We start from the raw sequence: 17,422 nt of genomic DNA, 5'->3' as shown, positions 1-17,422 counted from the left end.
CGGCCACCTGAGCCCTTTGGTTCAGTCGAACTGAAGGGCTGCTGTATGGGCTATGCACAATAGCCCATACAGCAGCCGAAGGCAGATGAGTGGCTCAACCAAGCCGAAGGCATATGCTTCGGCTCGACTGAGCCGAAATGACAGCTGAAGCATGGAGAAAGGTTGGCTGTCTCCGCCCAGTTGTTATTTGTTGGCCGGGACCTGCTAGAAGACTCTGGCAGTTGCCGGCCAATAGGCAACAGTTGGATGGAGCTAGCGGTGTTGTCACCGCTAGCTCCGCCCAATTGATTTTATTTTGACGGCATCTGTCAGATGCTTCATTATGCGGCAGGAGTCCGTTGCAAGCGGTCGGGTCAGGGTGCATCTTTTTTTTATTTTTTATTTTCTCTAAAATATACATATTTTAAATTTTGAATAAAAAATGTAAAAAAATGTTCCCCATTCATTTCACTTTTTTTTCTATTCTGCTTGCTACCTCGGCGGTACTGAGCAGAATAGCCGAGCTGAATGCCTATGAGAATAGGGGCAAATGGCAGCGGGCGCGCTGCCTGAGCTTAGGCACAGCCGATCCAGATGTTGGATCGGCTGAGTTGAACTCCTTCTGCACTTTGGCTCAGCTCAGCTGACCGAAGGCAGCCGATGTACGGTTGAAATCAGCTGTGCAAGGCTGAAGTAAATAGCTGAACAGCGTTCACTTCACTTCGGCTCAGTTATTCACTCAGCTGCCTTTGGCAGCTGAGTGAATAACCCCCTTAGTCTTAACTTATTCCCAGTTTGTATCACTTTTGTGAGCAAAATGTGAAAATGGGCTATATTTCCAATTCATTATCAAGAGATTCAGTCATTTGAGTTGAATTTCATTCTGTTCAATCCAATTGGATCATCTCCAGTGCTTCCCTTATATGAGCAGCTCTGAGCCTCTGGCAGCCATTCTTTTCCTTTTGGACCACAAGTTTAAAGGAACCCTATACCGACAAAAATATAGAAGCTGACATTTTTAACTCCTTTAAAGAAGAACTAATCATTCCCAAAATATCCCAAATATAGACTTCAGTAAAAATGTGTTTGCAGAAATTGGCTACAGTCAGGACAGTATGAAAGCACTTGAACAGGTATCAGACAAAGATGAGGTAGGTTTTATCTTGAAATAAACATTAAAGTATACTGTTTGAGAGACAATAGCCACAAATATTGTTTAGTGGCTAGACAATACGTAAGCAACTTTGTTAGTCTGCAGTATAAGGGGGCAGATGAGACAGATTTTTTTCTTGAAATAAACATTAAAGTGTACTATTTGAGAGACAATAGCCACACATATTTGTTGGCAACTGGACAGTACTGTATGTAAGCAGCTTGTTAAGCTGCAATTAGGGATGCACGGATACCATGTATTTGGGCGAGTACTCGCACTCGCCCAAATGCTCTGATACCTTCCCTAATACTGGAACTTCCGTTCAGAGGAAGATTTCCTCTGACCGGCAGTGCTATAGGGGAACACGGAGCCAGCTTCCTGGCCAATCAGGAAGCCGGGAGGCGGGTCAATGCTCACCGCCTGGCTTCCTGATTGGCCAGGAAGCCGCCTCGATGCTGATTGGCTGGGAAGCTGGTTTCCCGGGCCAATCACAATCGAGCCAGCCAAACAACATGTCATTACCCTAGCAAAATATCGGTACAAAATAGTACCGGTGCATCCCTAGCAGCAATATAAGATGGAGAAACAGAACAGGTTTAAACTTGAAATAAACATTAGAGTGTATTTTTTTGAGAGACAATAGCAACACATATTGTAGAGTGGCTGGACAGGGCAGCTCCAGATGAGAATAGGCATCAGATGCCCCCTGGAGCTGCAAAAATGAAACAAAAAAAAACTAGGCTATAGGCTGCCCACCCTTCCACAATGCAGGGGAAATTGCAAAGAGCATGAAGCAGCAAACATTTTACATAGAATCCTACATCCATAGACTGCCCACTCTTACCCAAAAATGGACCTAGAAGAAGGATGGCCAAGTGCTGGCCGTAAGAAGGAATTAAGAGAGGCTTCAAAGGAAAATCGGGATCTGCTGCTAGCATCCAAGAGGGAGCCCCAAATGCAGTACTTTGAAGAGCTAGAGTGAAGAACCTCTTTTCCGCATTTCCTGATTGTGGCAGGATCACACTGATGACCAATATGCTTTCAATCCTGAACCCATCAGTCACCACATACTCATGTGTGCACCAAAGCACCACGTATTTACCCCCTTATTGCCAACACTGCAATTAAATTTAGGAAATTCTCTTTATTTAAAATAAGATCAGATTAGGTGAGATGATTAGGTTCTGTAAGAAGAGGTAGTATTTTTTGTTAAAGATTATTTACATTTATTATTTCATATTTATAATTTTTAAGATTGTAAATGTGTTATATTTATTTTTCCTCATAAGATCATGTCTGTTCAAGCAAACATGGGCAGGGACAGCAAGGCTGTAACGAAAATGCTTACAAATGATCTTATCAATGAACTACTGGTGTCAAGAATGTACCACTAGAAGGAGGTTGTTCAATATGCTGTTGAGGTACTAGCCTGCCCTGCTTCACATGTCACGTCAGAGAGGGCCTTTAGCACAGTTTGCTAAAGCTTAGTTTGTTAAAGTAGATGTATATCCAATCATTAACATATCATAAAAGATTTAACATGATAATATCACAAAGAACACCTATTATTATTTTAATGGCTGGCTTTCATGAAAATATCCGCTAGTGATACTGAAATAAAGGTCCTTGTTTGGACAAATATGGGACTATTTATAAACTATTTGCAGAGCCATTTGCGCTGCAACTATCTGTGAATATTTGTTTTGTGTGAATAGAGGCAAAAACAAACACTCTTTCGTATATTTTCTTCTCAGGGTGAATGTAATGTAATACTGCATTATGGCCACTATATGGAGCTGAGAAGCATTTATGTCATATGGTCTTCAGCTCCATCTAGCGGCCGTAATGCAGTACTATATTACATTACAATCAACAGAAATGTTTAATTTACAAAATAACATTAAGGGGTCTATTCACAAAGCTGCCGTAGGCAGCCAAGTGAACAACCGACCGAAAGTGAAGTGAGCCAAACACTGTTCAGCTATTCACTTCAGGCTTATACGGCTGATTTCAGCCGTATATCGTCTGAAATCAGCCATACATCAGCCATACATCGGCCAAAAATGCTCAGCATTGCATTGAGGGCAGACTATTCAGACTATTCCTATTGTCTAACTCGACTCAGCCGATCCAACATCTGGATCTGGAGCTACTCGCTGCTGTTCGGCCTATTCTAATAGATGCTGAGCGGCATTCTGCTCGACTATTCTGCTCGGTATCTCTGTGGAGCCCGTGTCATTACACACTGGGAACCCGTCGGAGCTAAGTCGACCTCTATACTATGCATTTTTGTGCAGTGTATACTGAACATATACCTTCTGCCCTTATACTGTGAAGAAGACATGTGACTTCAATTCAAGGTTGTGTTGCAGGGATACAGAATGCTAAGTCGACCTCTATAATGTCCACATTACACACTAAGACCCCGGCAGAGCTGCTGTAAAATCACAGCAGCTCCGGCGGGTTCTGTGTGTAATGACACACGATGGCCGGCCGTTCGGCCAGCTTTGAAAATTCCCTGGGCTCAGTCGAGCCGAAGCATATGCCTTCGGCTCGACTGAGCCCCTTGGCCAACTGTGGGGGCTGTACGGCTATAGTGAATAGCCCATACAGCAGCCCTGAACTGAAGGGGTCCTGGGGCCAAAGCTACCCGAAGGATCAGCCGAAGCAATGGCTAGATCCTTCGGTAGCTTCGTGCATAGACCCCTAATTTTTGCCTCTATTTGCGCAGAACGAATATTCAGTTCAAGTGAATTGCTCTGCGAATTGTTTATAAAAATACCCTTTTGTGTTATGGAATAAAAATTATCTGTCCCTGTCTTCCACAATCTTCCCAAAAACCACCTGGTCACATGCTCTCCCAAAGGAAACCATAAGCATCTATGCGATGCACATTGCATAGGCATATTCCACTGGTTTTACCATTTAAAAAAAGAAAGGCATGCTAAAAAAAATGCAACCATCAACAATTAGGAAAAAACACATGGAACCTGTTATAATTTTTTTGCATATGCATAGGGACAGGAGGTAAAAAAAATAAATTGCAGGCAACAACAATTGCCCTATGCCCTATGAAAAAACGCATGCAGCCTGTTTTCAACATAGCACATGTGGACAAAGGCAGATTGTAAAATAAGAAGCTGCAGGATATCAGCTGTATTAAGACATTAATGCTGCCCACACCCCCCAAATTCTCCAAGGTACACAGCATTTTACTATCAAGAGAACATCCGGTAACATTCACATCTACTTTTAGAGACCAGCCAATGCCTACAAGCCCTACACTAATCTGTCTGTATGCACCTTAGCAGCACTTCATATGCTTTCCCTATCACAGTTAAGTGCACTTTCAATATGGCTGTTGGGAACCTAACCTTTTATAGTGAGAGGGCTGGCTTATCCAAATGCCCCACTTAATGGCCCTTCTAAGCCATTTGACCTAATTTCAAAGACCAGGAAGTACAATATGATTAGTTGGTTGTTATGTTGGCAAAATTGCACTTTTGTTTGCTGGGTCGGCGAACAGACTATGTCTGCCTCAAACTGACAGATCTTAATCCAAATCTCAACCCTACTTTGTAGTAAAACGGTTTGCTAACTGCTCATTACATTCACTGATGTACTAATAATAATCCTTTGTTCTGAAGCACAATCAGGATAACTCAGGATAACTGTTAACAGTACAACACATCCAGAGAGCACTGGAAGTTATAAACTCACTGGATTTCTAGAAGTTTTTTGTAATTAGTGAATAGCTATAATAAACTTTTTTTCAATGGTATACTTAATAGACCAAAGGAGAATAAATAAAATAAATTAATTGTTCAGGGTTTACAAATACTTTAAAGGCTAAATTATTAATTTTGGAACAAATAGATAGATAGATAGATTTTATTTGTCACATACACAATCGTACAAGTATGATATGCAGTGAAATGCTTACACGACTGCAGAGCAGTCGTGACGGCAGCCGACTACACCGGCGCCATCTTTGTAGAGCAGTACGGTGACAAGACGCGGATGTAGAGAGCCTGCAGCTTCTCCTAAAGCTCCGGGTGTCGCCTCTGAACGGCAGCGTGATACAAGTGCAGGAGCGCTGTACAATCTTAACCGCCATTAATCCCCAACGGAGAACCTGACTGTGCCAGTTGGTAGACGAGAAGATCGTTATGGGCCTCCGCATAATCCCCCATCTTGTCCTCGACGTGGACGACTCCGTCTCCCAGGGCGTCAACATCCCTTCTCAGCAGCAAAAAGCACATCTCTATGCAGGGAGCACCCAAGAGACACAAGCACGTCCCCTAGGGTAGTGTCCAGCAGGGGGCGATCAGCAGTGGGACAATCCTCAATGGTGCTATTCATCTCCTCACACACATGCACAGTAGGGCCAGACCGCTCGTCCCCCTCCCCAGGCCGTATCTGCGCTCCCCCAGAGTCCAGTCTGGGCGTGGATTTTGCCGGGTTGGCGGTCACCTGGCTCCCACCTCCTTTCGGCTCCCGCTCGTTACGGCTGTCGGAGAGTTGCAGAGAGGACAGGGTGCTGGACGAGCCGGCGCCATCTTGAGTCCGCGGCGAGCCCGTCGAGCGGAAAAATTCAGTAAGTTTCCGAGGGCCTTTCTTAGATTTCCGTTCTCTCTGACGGTCGCTGGGGTCAGGGGCACACATGGGTAGTATCATGGGAGTCCTCTGTGCTAAGGATTCTGCCCTAGGATTTCAGCTGTGCCGGAGCTCCACTATCCTGCGACCATCCGTAAATAAAGGGTAGGTTCACACCAGCCTCATTTGTTGTGGTGTGGTGCCTGTTAATGCATTACTTATAGTGTGCATTGTATTGAGGGCAGACTATTCAGACTATTCCTATTGTCTAACTCACAAAGCACTAGAAATTGTGCGTGTAGTATTTTAACTTTCAAAGTATTTTATTAATTTTCCAAAGTACAATAAAACAATAAAATAGCACATGATGCACAATCAGTATAGCATACAGTTGCATTACAGTTTCTTCTACATTAGCATAATCAAGTAGTAGGAGGGGATCACTAGAGGCCATACACACAATATATAATAGTTCTGTACAACAGAACATATCTATCCACCTATTCTTGCCAATTTATCCCCCATCACCAAAATCAAAAATCAGAACAGTCCGAGAGGAATATCTGGCCTAGGGATCCGTCTATGTCTGAAGCAGACATTTGTTATGATCTCCTCCATATCTATATCAATAGAAGACTTTCTGTCCAACATCTGTGTACTAAACGGCTCACATATGCGAGCATAAAGAAAAAAAAACAGACAAAAAGAGGAAAAGGAAATAGATACTAGAGGAAGCAGAACAGCTTAAGAGTCCGAAAAGAGTAGCTCCATCCCCGACCAAATAGCCCAAGATCTACTTAAACCTTAAACATAGTCCCCAGATGAAAAAAAATCCAGAAAAGTTGCACAATGAAAATTACCCGGTTTCCAGCACCCCTGTATATAACAACCAGGGGGTCCAGGTCAATTCAAAACTTTTTTTATTATCTTGGAGGATGCTGTGAAGTTTCTCATGGACCATAATCCACGACATTTTTTGTTTGACCAAGTGGAATGGAATTGTTGGTGTTTTCCAAGCCCCGGCTATGGTTATTTTGGCTGCCAACAGAAAGAAAGTAATTAATTTTTTGAAAGCTTTAGACAGTCCTGGAATCTGGCAATTCAGCAACACATATTGGGGATGTGTAGTATTTTAAGCAATGCAGTGCATAGCAGTATACCCTGGGGCATTTCCCTACATTGTGCTGCACTATACAATAGTAAACTAGCATTGCACCTGCCCTCTGCTGCAGTTCTCCATCAGGTCCATCAGCAGAGGGCTGGTACAATGCTAGTTTACTATTGGCTATTGCAAATTGAAATAGCCAATAGGAATCTAGCAATGCATTCCTATGGGCAACATTTTTTTTTTCTATTCTGACACGGCTCCGTGTCAGAATTAAGAAAAAAAGAAAAAGCAGTGTTTCTCTCCTGGGCGGCCTGGGAGCGGGAGACTCCCAGAGCGCCCGGGAGAGGTTTTTTTTACTTTTTTTTGATGGCAGCAGAGCCACCGGACAATAGAAAACTGTTGGGCGGAGCTAGCTGTCATTGCTAGCTCCGCACAATCGTTTTCTATTTACTTTTTTTGTACTTTTTAAATTATTTTTCTGTTCTGCTCGGTCCCTGTGAGGGACCGAGCAGAACAGCCTAGCCGAATGCCGCTCATTCGGCTATTCACTCACTGCTGTTCGGCATCTATAAGAATAGACCGAACAGCAGCGAGTAGCCTGCCGGAGGTTTGGCTTAGCCGATCCAGATGTTGGATCGGCTGAGTCAAACTCCTCCTGCACTTCGGGTCGGCCGAACATGCTGAGCATGTTCGGCTGACCCGAAGCCACGTGAAGCCACCCGATGTAAGGCTGAAATCAGCCGTACCAGCCTGAAGTGAATAGCCGAACAGGTACGGCAGCTGAGTGAATAGACCCCTAAGTGTCCATATGCAATCTTCAAACCACATACCTCATATTGGATTCAGGAGAAACACTGTTATTTTATGGACAGCGTGCCAGGTGTGCGGAACCTTACTTTTGCAGTTTATTTCTGAATGATAATATTAAAGGGTTATTAAACCTTCCGATTTGTTTGCATATATATACTTCTAGCAAGCAGTAGATATATGCAAAAAGTGTTTAAAAAAACCCGCTTTAAAAGAGGTTAAAACTTACCTGTGTCTTCCCCGTGGGCTCCCGTCTGAAAATGTGAAAAATCTCGGGCGGCCGCAAAGCATCTTGAGGCGGGCACATGCGCAGTTCACATTTTCGGCCGGGAGACGAGGAGAGACAAGTTTATGGACGCTTGCACCCGCATGCAGACACCGTGGGACAGGAAGTGCCAGCAAGGACAGAGGAGTCAGCGCTGGATCGGAGACCCACAGCAACGCTGGAGGGACAGATGAAAACGTCAGGAAAGAAGATCGGATTAGGAGACATCATTTAAGGTAAGTGCTTTAATTAACATTGGGAAAGGGAAACTTTTTTTACTTTAAACTGTTGTTATACATTTTTGAGTACTGTGGATACTTAAAACATATCTAAATCCCAAAGCAAAATGTATTACATTGCAGCTTACCAATTCTTATAATCCAATAATAAAATCAATTCAGTAATAAATGTAACTGATATTTTGATTAATAGTTTTTTCATTATTTAATCTTGGTAATATTAGTAAGCAATTATTAGTTACTTCTAACTAGTGGGTTATAAAGTTTTTAATCTATCAGTGTACCAACTTACATATAATGTATCCCCTTGGAATCATTAGTGGTAGGGATGCACCGATATACCGTCCGCCGAAACATATTGGCCGAAAATGGCACTTTTGGCATAATGCCGAAAGTGCCATTTTCCTGCCGATACATCGGCGCATCCCTGCTTTCATTCCTCCCCGCTGGCCACTGCTCTGTGTCCGGGGAGGAGGGAAACTATGATAGCCGGCCGAGCGCTGCGGGACGAGATCGCTGAGATCGCAGCCTCCTATCACAGTCCGGCAGAGCGGTGTGCGGGCGGAGACAGGCCGCGCTGTACCAGGAGGCTGAGCTCTCCTCCCTACATCGCATGCTCAGCCTCCGGTGACAGCATGTTGGAGAGGAGAGCACGGTACAAACGCTCAGCGATCAGTGATCACTGAGTGTTTGTAGATAATTGAGGACATGGTATGTTAACTTGGTATTATATACAATTATTAAAATTAATAAAAAGTGTCTGAGACAGACTTTGTCCCAACTTTGTCTCAACTGGAAAGCAACCAATCAGCTTTTGAATTTTCATTTTCTAAGCTGTGTGGAAGAAATTAAAGGTAGAAGCTGATTGTTTGCAATGGGCAACCACACCAGTTGTGATAGAACTTGTCTCACACAGTTATTTATTAATTTTCCCCCAATGTGTTAGCAATCAAGCATTGTGAATCCCTTAAGGGTTAGTTCAAACCAGTGCACATGCTAAAACGGGATGTCCACTGTGTAGTGGCAGTGAGGCTGGTGCCTTGTTTTGTTTCAATGCAAGGCACTGTTTGTTCTTGTTTTTTTTTGTTTTTTTAAAGAACTAGAGCTGTGGTGCATCAATCATTGGTAACATGAGGTGAGCTGTGGTGCGTCCCAAAAATGAAACATGATCAACACAGCCCAACTGCAGTGATGTGAATGAGCCGGGGATTGCTTTTTATTACAGCTATGAATTGTTTTTTATTACATAGCAGGAGTGGCTGTCGACATGCAGTCGATCCTGCAAGACTATCTGCATGTATCTTTTAGTAAATACTGTGTAATGATATATCGATTTATTGTAGTTACTATTTCATTCATATGCAGTGACCTTTCATCTACATATGACATCAGTTAAAGAAACCAGGTAACAAGTAGAAAAAATATACATAAAATGTATTCCTATTTAACCCCCATTAAACCTTAGTTAACCCTGATCAACCCTAATTACCTCCTTCCTATTTTTCTTCCCTTAGTTATTATTTATCCTTCTGATTTATTTAATACTATTTAATTTTTACAAACATTTTTACCAAGATTGTTAAATTTTTTTGTACATGTTCATTCATTTGGTTCCTTATTTTTTCAGTGCAGCATTTTGCAAGAAACATTTTGGAGTCATAAGGAGGGTACCTAAGATAGAAGGTTGACAGTAAAACAAAGGGGAGAGATCTCATTGATTGGTATAAATAGTTGCCTGCCTGTGATTATTTTAAGAGTAGCAACCATTACAAGGGGAAAACAAATTTGAAGAAAATGTAAAAATAAAATGTTTTAAGTTAAAACTAAAAGTTACTTGGTTACATTTTCAGAATAACAATGACAATGCTCACTTACTATACTGTATCTGTGGAGGAGCAACGTTGTTACTCTGTGCACAGAAAAATGTATAGAATAATGCAGCTCAAAAACAAGACTATCATATTAACTTATCATAAATCATCTTTCAATGATTTGACTACAGTAAAATCAAATATGAATGGTAGAAATGTGTTTTTGTAGTAATTTTTTTTTCTTTTCACTTTCTAGAGGAACAGATACTGTTCTCTAAACACTAGAGGAGTAGAGACTGTTCACTTTTTAATGTCCATTTTATCTAAAAGAGGTTTAACAACATTTATGGATATTTATTGCAAATTATCAGGGGATTATCATGGTAGAAAGAACTTAAAGCCAGGCTGACATGGCAGGATGAGATGTTTTCTATTGCACAGTTGACTTTCTATCCAGTAATCCATAAAAAATAGTTTACTTTTGTTGTTTGTTTTGTTGTTGCTATTAATTTTGTTGTTTGATTTGCCTTCAATAGCAACTTACATAGAACAATAGATTAGCAGCATTTTATAACAGATGGGCTAGTGTGTTGTGGCAACTCTGGCAGTGTGTGTTGTATCCACTCACTACTGGAGCTGTCACTATTTATATTTTTTATTTTTTTAAACTTTGCACTCACCACATCTAAAACAAGTAAAGGTTATAACATCACATGCATATTTAGTATGAGTGACTGTAATGAATTAACAACTAAGAACAATTGGGTGAAATGCGTTAGAAGTAAGCCCCCTTTGGGCAGGGATCACAAGTCTGGAATTGACTGGATTTTACAAATAAAGTGCTAGATCAGAAGTGTGCAGCTGTTTTTTGGATTGACTTATGAAATGGCTGATATGGCGATATTTTGTTTTTGTAGCATGGCTGACTGGTCTTCCAAAGTGAGAATCTATCCAAAATGAGAATTTATGTGGAAAAATTTGAAAAATTTAATGGTTAACCAAATCCACAGATAAAAAGGTCTAACCATAGCATAGTATCTGGTACAGAGATTTTCTTTCACTGTGCCACACATAAAGCAGAATCACAGAAAGGGAGAGTTATGGCACTCTAGAAATGTGTAATAGCCAGTGCCAATACAAATGAATAATTGAAAGGAAGTAGGTCGCACTCTGAACAAAAGCCACGTTTAGTGATTCACTTAATGCAAAGGCAATCCAACTGAATCTCTGCTCTCAAACAAGTTTCACTCAATAATGAGCTTATTCATAGAGTGGAGGTTGCAAGGTTCATAAACAAATTATTACAGATCTAAGAATCAATGTCCTAAATCAGATTTGCAAATATATAAAAAACATTTTTATATATCTCTGTACAATTATTAGATCATGATCACATTTTCAATACGTCCATATATCTAATCTACTTTATAATTATCCCCACCAATTTACAACCCTAAGATATTAACCTTTATTGGAATAATGATTAAAAAACATTTAAAGCCATTATATACACATTTGAAACCATTATATATACAAAATAAAAACATATTAAGTAACCAAATAGAAAAAGAAACTTTATACACGTTGGATTATGGAGGGTTGGATTTTTTTTCCGTAAATACAGATACCTACTTGTAGCAGCCTAGTTCAGCCATACTCAGGATGAAATTTTGACTGCTTGTGTCAGTATAGGTCTAATCTGCTGGCAATAAGGCTGTGTATATGTATATGGTACAAGTTACCCCAGTGACCAGTGAACATATGTTTGGCTATAGAATGGACTAGATACAAATTTGACCATAATCTTGCCAACAAAGTTTACATGTCAAAGGCACTTAAGTGAATAAGTGCTAATTCTTATTTTTTGGGGTTTTTTTTGTAGTAAAGAAGATGAGGATATGGACGTATTTGCTGCCGAAGAACCTGCAGTAACAGGTACAGTGTACATAATTTTGAACTTCCATGAAATGAGTTGAAAGTTGTGTATTTTCTAACTTTAAATGCAAATATAAATTATTTATTTCAGAACAACATATCCCCAGAATCATTTGTACCCATGATGAATACACTGAAGGCAACAATGATGAGCAAAGGGAAGATACAAGAGAAGAAACGAACAATGCGGAAGAAAGGGATCTGGAAGTGTTTGTAAGTCAATTTGGGGGGGTGATATTGGACAGTGTTCCTGTTTTAATTACAACAAATTGGAGTAATGTTTTCCTTTTCTTTCATATACATATGGTTTGAAATGGTAAAGATACTGTGCTTTTTATTGCACTCCATTCTTTCTTAGAAAGGTATTCCATTGTTATTTAATTTTGTACACTTTGGGTTCTTTTTACATCTTCACAAAGCATTAGTTTTATTTTGTAGGCTACAATATGCTTTTTTAAATGTATTCATGCTATTTATCCTGTTTAATAGAAAATGGCTCTATTGTCTGCTTTATATTTTTATTCACATAGGGGATACTTGTGTTTTTTTGCTTTAGCTAATTTTTTTGTTCATCTCTCTAAATTATAATTTTTTACTCTATTTTGTTATGTTTCAGTATCTCTGCAAATGTTAAAGGGAAACTAACATAAAACAAATTTAGCCCATCTGAGTAGCTAAATTAAGTACACTAGACAGTGCTTTTATTGCAGGTTTTAAGAATACAGCATATAAAAGGTGATTATAGTTTAAATTATGTCCTCACACTTTTACATTTCTGCAGCAAAAAGTCACCAGCACAATGTAATCATGGCTTCAATTGCAACTCTGTGCAATGTTCATGGGACATTCTTCTAAGAGCTACTGGACTGGCAAACACAAAGGGACTATAGTACTGTTACTCCAACATATCCATAACGTTCAAGCTCTATTATGAAGTAACATTGTATGTAACACTGAGACATTTGTCTTTGTGCAGAAATAAAATGTGCCTCTGAGTTTTATCTACAAGAGAGTAACAGGCCATGAGGCAAAAAGATTGGGTTGAAAGAGAAAGATCAACTTGGAGCATAAAAAAAGGACAAATATAACAAATCTTATAAAAACGAGACAGCTACTGATATAAAAATTGTCCTTAAAGCATAACAAAGTGATATGGAGGAATAATCAAAAAAAGCAAGAAAATAATTAAAGAATGTTCAATATAAAATGTTGAGGTGGGATCTTACCAAACAATGAATCCTCTTTTCTTTTATCCCTGTCCTACAGCCATGTACCACTAGAAACTAGTATATAGAATATATATTCCATTCCCAGGCCTTATGTTTTCATGGGATTTACTACAAAAAAATGGAAAGACAAATATAAATAAACCATATTTTGTATATAAAATCTATGACAGAAGCTAAATCATAACAATTCATTTTTAGAAAACCCAATGAAGTTTAAAATGAGAAGGCATCTAAGATTCATCTAGGCATGTAAGCAAAATAGTTAGCTTTTTAAAATGGTAGAAATTAACATTTCATTTCTTTAATTATTAAGAATTAAGTGGCTTTATTCAATGGGGCAGATTTACTTTAAGTGACCCTGTCTTCAGTTTAAAAAAATTAAGTCTGTGGCACCCTGTGTGTTAAATATTTGCTCTCTTATAGCGCTATGAGTGCCCTTGCTATCTGAAACTTCTGGCTTTGTTGGATAGTCTGTCCCCTACTGGGTGCTACATCACTACTGTTCTATCCACATGATGGATGGCAGAGTTTCCAGTAGGTTTAAAAAAGAGCAAAGTTTTAACACAGTGCCTCCCAGAAAGGTAAGTGATAAACCATTTCTTTTACATGGTGCCACTCACTTAATTTTTAACACGAAAGACAGGGTGACTTAAAGAAAAATATAAGCTAAAATTAAACAATGTCTAGTACAAGCATTCAGTTATGGAAAGGAGAAGCTATATTTCCTAATTCCCATGCAAATGATTGGACATGAAGTGTACACAGGCTTACTTCAGCTTACTTTTTCAAATGAGATCTCAGCTTATTGCTAAGGGAAAAGATATTTGGTTGTTACATCTTGCACACTTTTCACATCATATCCTTACTGTCGTATTGTATAATCCTGAACAGATATCATCTGGTATCTGTGATAGTATATACCTAAATATAAAATGCACAATTTTATGGCTGCATAATGCATTGTATTTTTGTCAAAGTGTTTCCTAAATTTAGTTCTACAGTACCATCTTACAAGCTACTGGAGCATTGCATACTTCATCTGATCTGCTATTGTTATGTCTGACAGAGGTATCTAAAGAGCAGATACAAGCCTTTTAAATATGTGCATATAGATAGACTTACAAAGAATTGGCCAGTACTTGAGGGGCACAAGGGGGAATCTTTTATATATGGCAGATGTCACTTGCTTACTATATATGGGATCATGCAATCAGGTATGTGTTGCAGAATTTTGAGTTAAAATGAAGGAAAAGGGAATCATGTTAATAATTCCAAAATTAGCAAGCTAAATTGTAAATAATTTAAGTTTAATTAAAACAAATCTAAAGATGAAGTATATGCCAACGGGTCTTACTTCTTGATGCATTTAGAGACTTCTAAATGAGTAAGAGTTAAAAATAGACAAAAAAGAATTACTAAGTTTTAATTATATCTTGTTCTGAATCAAACAACAAAGTATTTTGTTTTCCATTGTATAAGCTGTACCCCTTTAAAGCTGAACTCCAGGTATACATATATATGTTTACTTACATTGGTCCAGCTTGGCCAAATGTAAGTATACATTTTTTTTATATTTGGTAGGGACACAAGGATCCTGGAAAACTAACTGACAATGTTACAGTGCTTTACTGCAATCTCCTGGGTCCTGTATTGCAGCTGCGCTGAGTCACTTCTCCTCTGCTGTAAAGACACAGAGAGTTGCTTACTCGACAAAGTGGTTTTTCAGCACATGCCTAGTATTTATATCAATGAATACTAGGAATTCTTTGAATGGAGGAGGGTGGTGTTTTCACAGCAGAGGGGAAGTCGCTTGGCAAAGCGTCAGTAATGGACCCAGAAGATCTGTACTGCCAGCTACTAAAGTGTTTTACAGGACCCCGTGGCCCTGCCAGGTATAAAAAATGTATACATACATACTTACATTGGGCCAAGCTGGACCAAAGTAAGTATACATGAATATTTCTACCTGGAGTTCAGCTTTAAGAACACTGACTGTTAACCTTACTACCATATACAATGGTTAATGGCTATTTTGGGACAGCAAAAATGTTGGAAGTGGCATTGTTCATACAATTCCACTAAAATACATAAAAAAGGCAAATTTTACAGTTAATATAAATGGCAATCACATATATCATACTATGAAAAAGTTGGTCTTTTCAGTACCTTACAGTACATAGTAAATGGCTCAGATAAAATAATAAAATACAATTTGACCATCTTGGTTGATTTTCTAAAATTAGATTCTTTAGATATTTGTTACTTAGATTTGTATTTCGAACACTTTAATGACTTAAACAATGGAGCAGTATAAGACCTTGAAATACAGCCATCCGGCATGGTTGAAACCCACAGGCATTAGCTCACAAGACAGCTGAGCAGTTGACAAGTAGCATGAACCTTATGTTAGAAAAAGAAGAAATTGTAAGATTTGCATATAATTACTGAGATCATGCAAATGTCAGTTATGAATATAAAAAAACACAGGCATTTCACTGTTAAATCCTGACAGTTGGCATCCCTGAAAAGCTCAATGCATTTGAGTACTAGTTGGCAGAAGGTCATTAAAACAGAATTTGCAGATACATTAACACTCTCACTTTTCTTTGAGTGATAGTTTGCTATTTATAGTTCGCTGAGAGTTCCAGAAAACACGCTAGCTGGATAAGTTGTAGTGGGCTTCCACATAAAAATTGCATACTGAAGTATGGGGACATTGTGCCTTTTTTAATTGATTTGATAGAAGCTATCAATATATACTACATATGCATAAAGTTGAGATAGAAATGATGGTTCTGTCTGACATATGAGGAAAAGACAGCAATGACTGTAGAATTTCCATTGGAATGATAAAATGAACTACTTCCATACCGAAAATTAACATTAACTGGGAAAATAACAATTTTCATTGCTCGATAAACTCATAAAATAAAACAGTCAACACACGATGAACAAGTCTAAAGCTGAAATTCCTACATATGCATAAAGTTAAGATAGAAATGATGGTTCTGACATATGAGGAAAAGACAGAAATGACTCTAGAATTTCCACTGGAATGTCAAAATGAACTACTTCCATACAGAACATTAACATTAACTGGAAAATAACTATTTTCATTGTTTCCTCTACTCATATAATAAAACATAAACTGGTAAGCTAAAATCCCTCCTTATATTTTATCTATCTATCTATCTATCTATCTATCTATAGCATTCTTTTAATTTCCAGAGAATAAAAAAATATATATACAGTAGAGATACAATAAATAAAAACTCAAAGTTTCAATACATAACCTGTAATCACAAACACAACATAACCTAAAATATGTGAACATGTATTTACTGTCAGTTATTTAAAACACACATAATTAGTGTACAGGTTAGAAAAAAAAACAGACACACATACAATTACTTAGCAGTTTGAAACTAATTCTAAACAGAAGTCTGTTGAGAACAATATGAATATCTTCAGTCACAGTTTTCTAAACTACTACTTCTACTACTCCATCCTTGATATAGTTAAAAATAAACAAAAAATATTTCATGTATTTTATGTGGGACATACTATCAATTTATCAGCCTTTTTTCCATTTGAAACAATCACTGAAACATCAGAGCTATGTTGCATCTGGTTGTCCAGAAGACTTTTCATTGTTTGCATGTTGTACTGTATTGGCATATATTTTTTACACTCCTGCTGATATCAAAAAGGACCCTCTTCCAGCATCATGGTTTGATATATACATTGTTGTGTGTCAAGATCTTTAAGGAAGTCAAGAAAAAAAAAGAAATTTAAACATTTTTTAAATTCTACCCAAAATCTCTTTAGTGAGCAGGGATTGACAAGTGATAGCACAGTCATTGGGTTAAAAGGGTCTTAAGGCCATTGCAAGAGTTCTATCATGCTTTGTGTTTATAAACAGCACATGGGAAAATAGGCACATTTTCCAACACATTCTAAAATAGTAGACTAGGGCAACAGCTGAAGAGAATAAAGACCTGGACATAAAGGAAGTGGCACAAATATGAACACTGCTTGAAAGCCAATATTTTGTAGGGCAATTTATAAACACATGACATAGTTCTGGACTATCTCGGACAATTTCACATACTGCAGGATAATACCATTATATTTCATGCTTATATTTTTAAACTACCTTACATAATATTTTTTGCAATGTGATTGGATTTGAATGATTATTTACATATTTCAAAGCTTACAAATGCTGAAAATATTTTTTTTACTTTGGCATAGAACATATGAATGACTAACCTTTAAAGCTGTGAGGTGGAACCTAAGC

At 38.5% G+C, this 17,422-nt stretch overlaps 1 protein-coding gene across 1 annotated transcript in view; it reads left to right on the top strand.

Moving 5' to 3' along the window:
* The window catches only part of PPP1R3A (protein phosphatase 1 regulatory subunit 3A), a 49,275-nt gene that overhangs the window by 17,842 nt on the left and 14,011 nt on the right, over positions 1-17,422 (top strand). The window contains exons 2-3 of the mRNA XM_018561376.1: positions 11,841-11,893; positions 11,985-12,106. Coding sequence (XP_018416878.1) covers positions 11,841-11,893; positions 11,985-12,106 — 175 coding nt within the window. The remainder of the gene's footprint in view (positions 1-11,840; positions 11,894-11,984; positions 12,107-17,422) is intronic.

The sequence above is a fragment of the Nanorana parkeri genome, unplaced genomic scaffold, assembly GCF_000935625.1.
Source record: "Nanorana parkeri isolate BGI_ZX_2015 unplaced genomic scaffold, ASM93562v1 scaffold520, whole genome shotgun sequence".
NCBI classification, from domain to species: domain Eukaryota; kingdom Metazoa; phylum Chordata; class Amphibia; order Anura; family Dicroglossidae; genus Nanorana; species Nanorana parkeri.
Note: the sequence above shows the minus strand (reverse complement) of the source record. Positions and strands in the feature narration are given on the sequence as shown.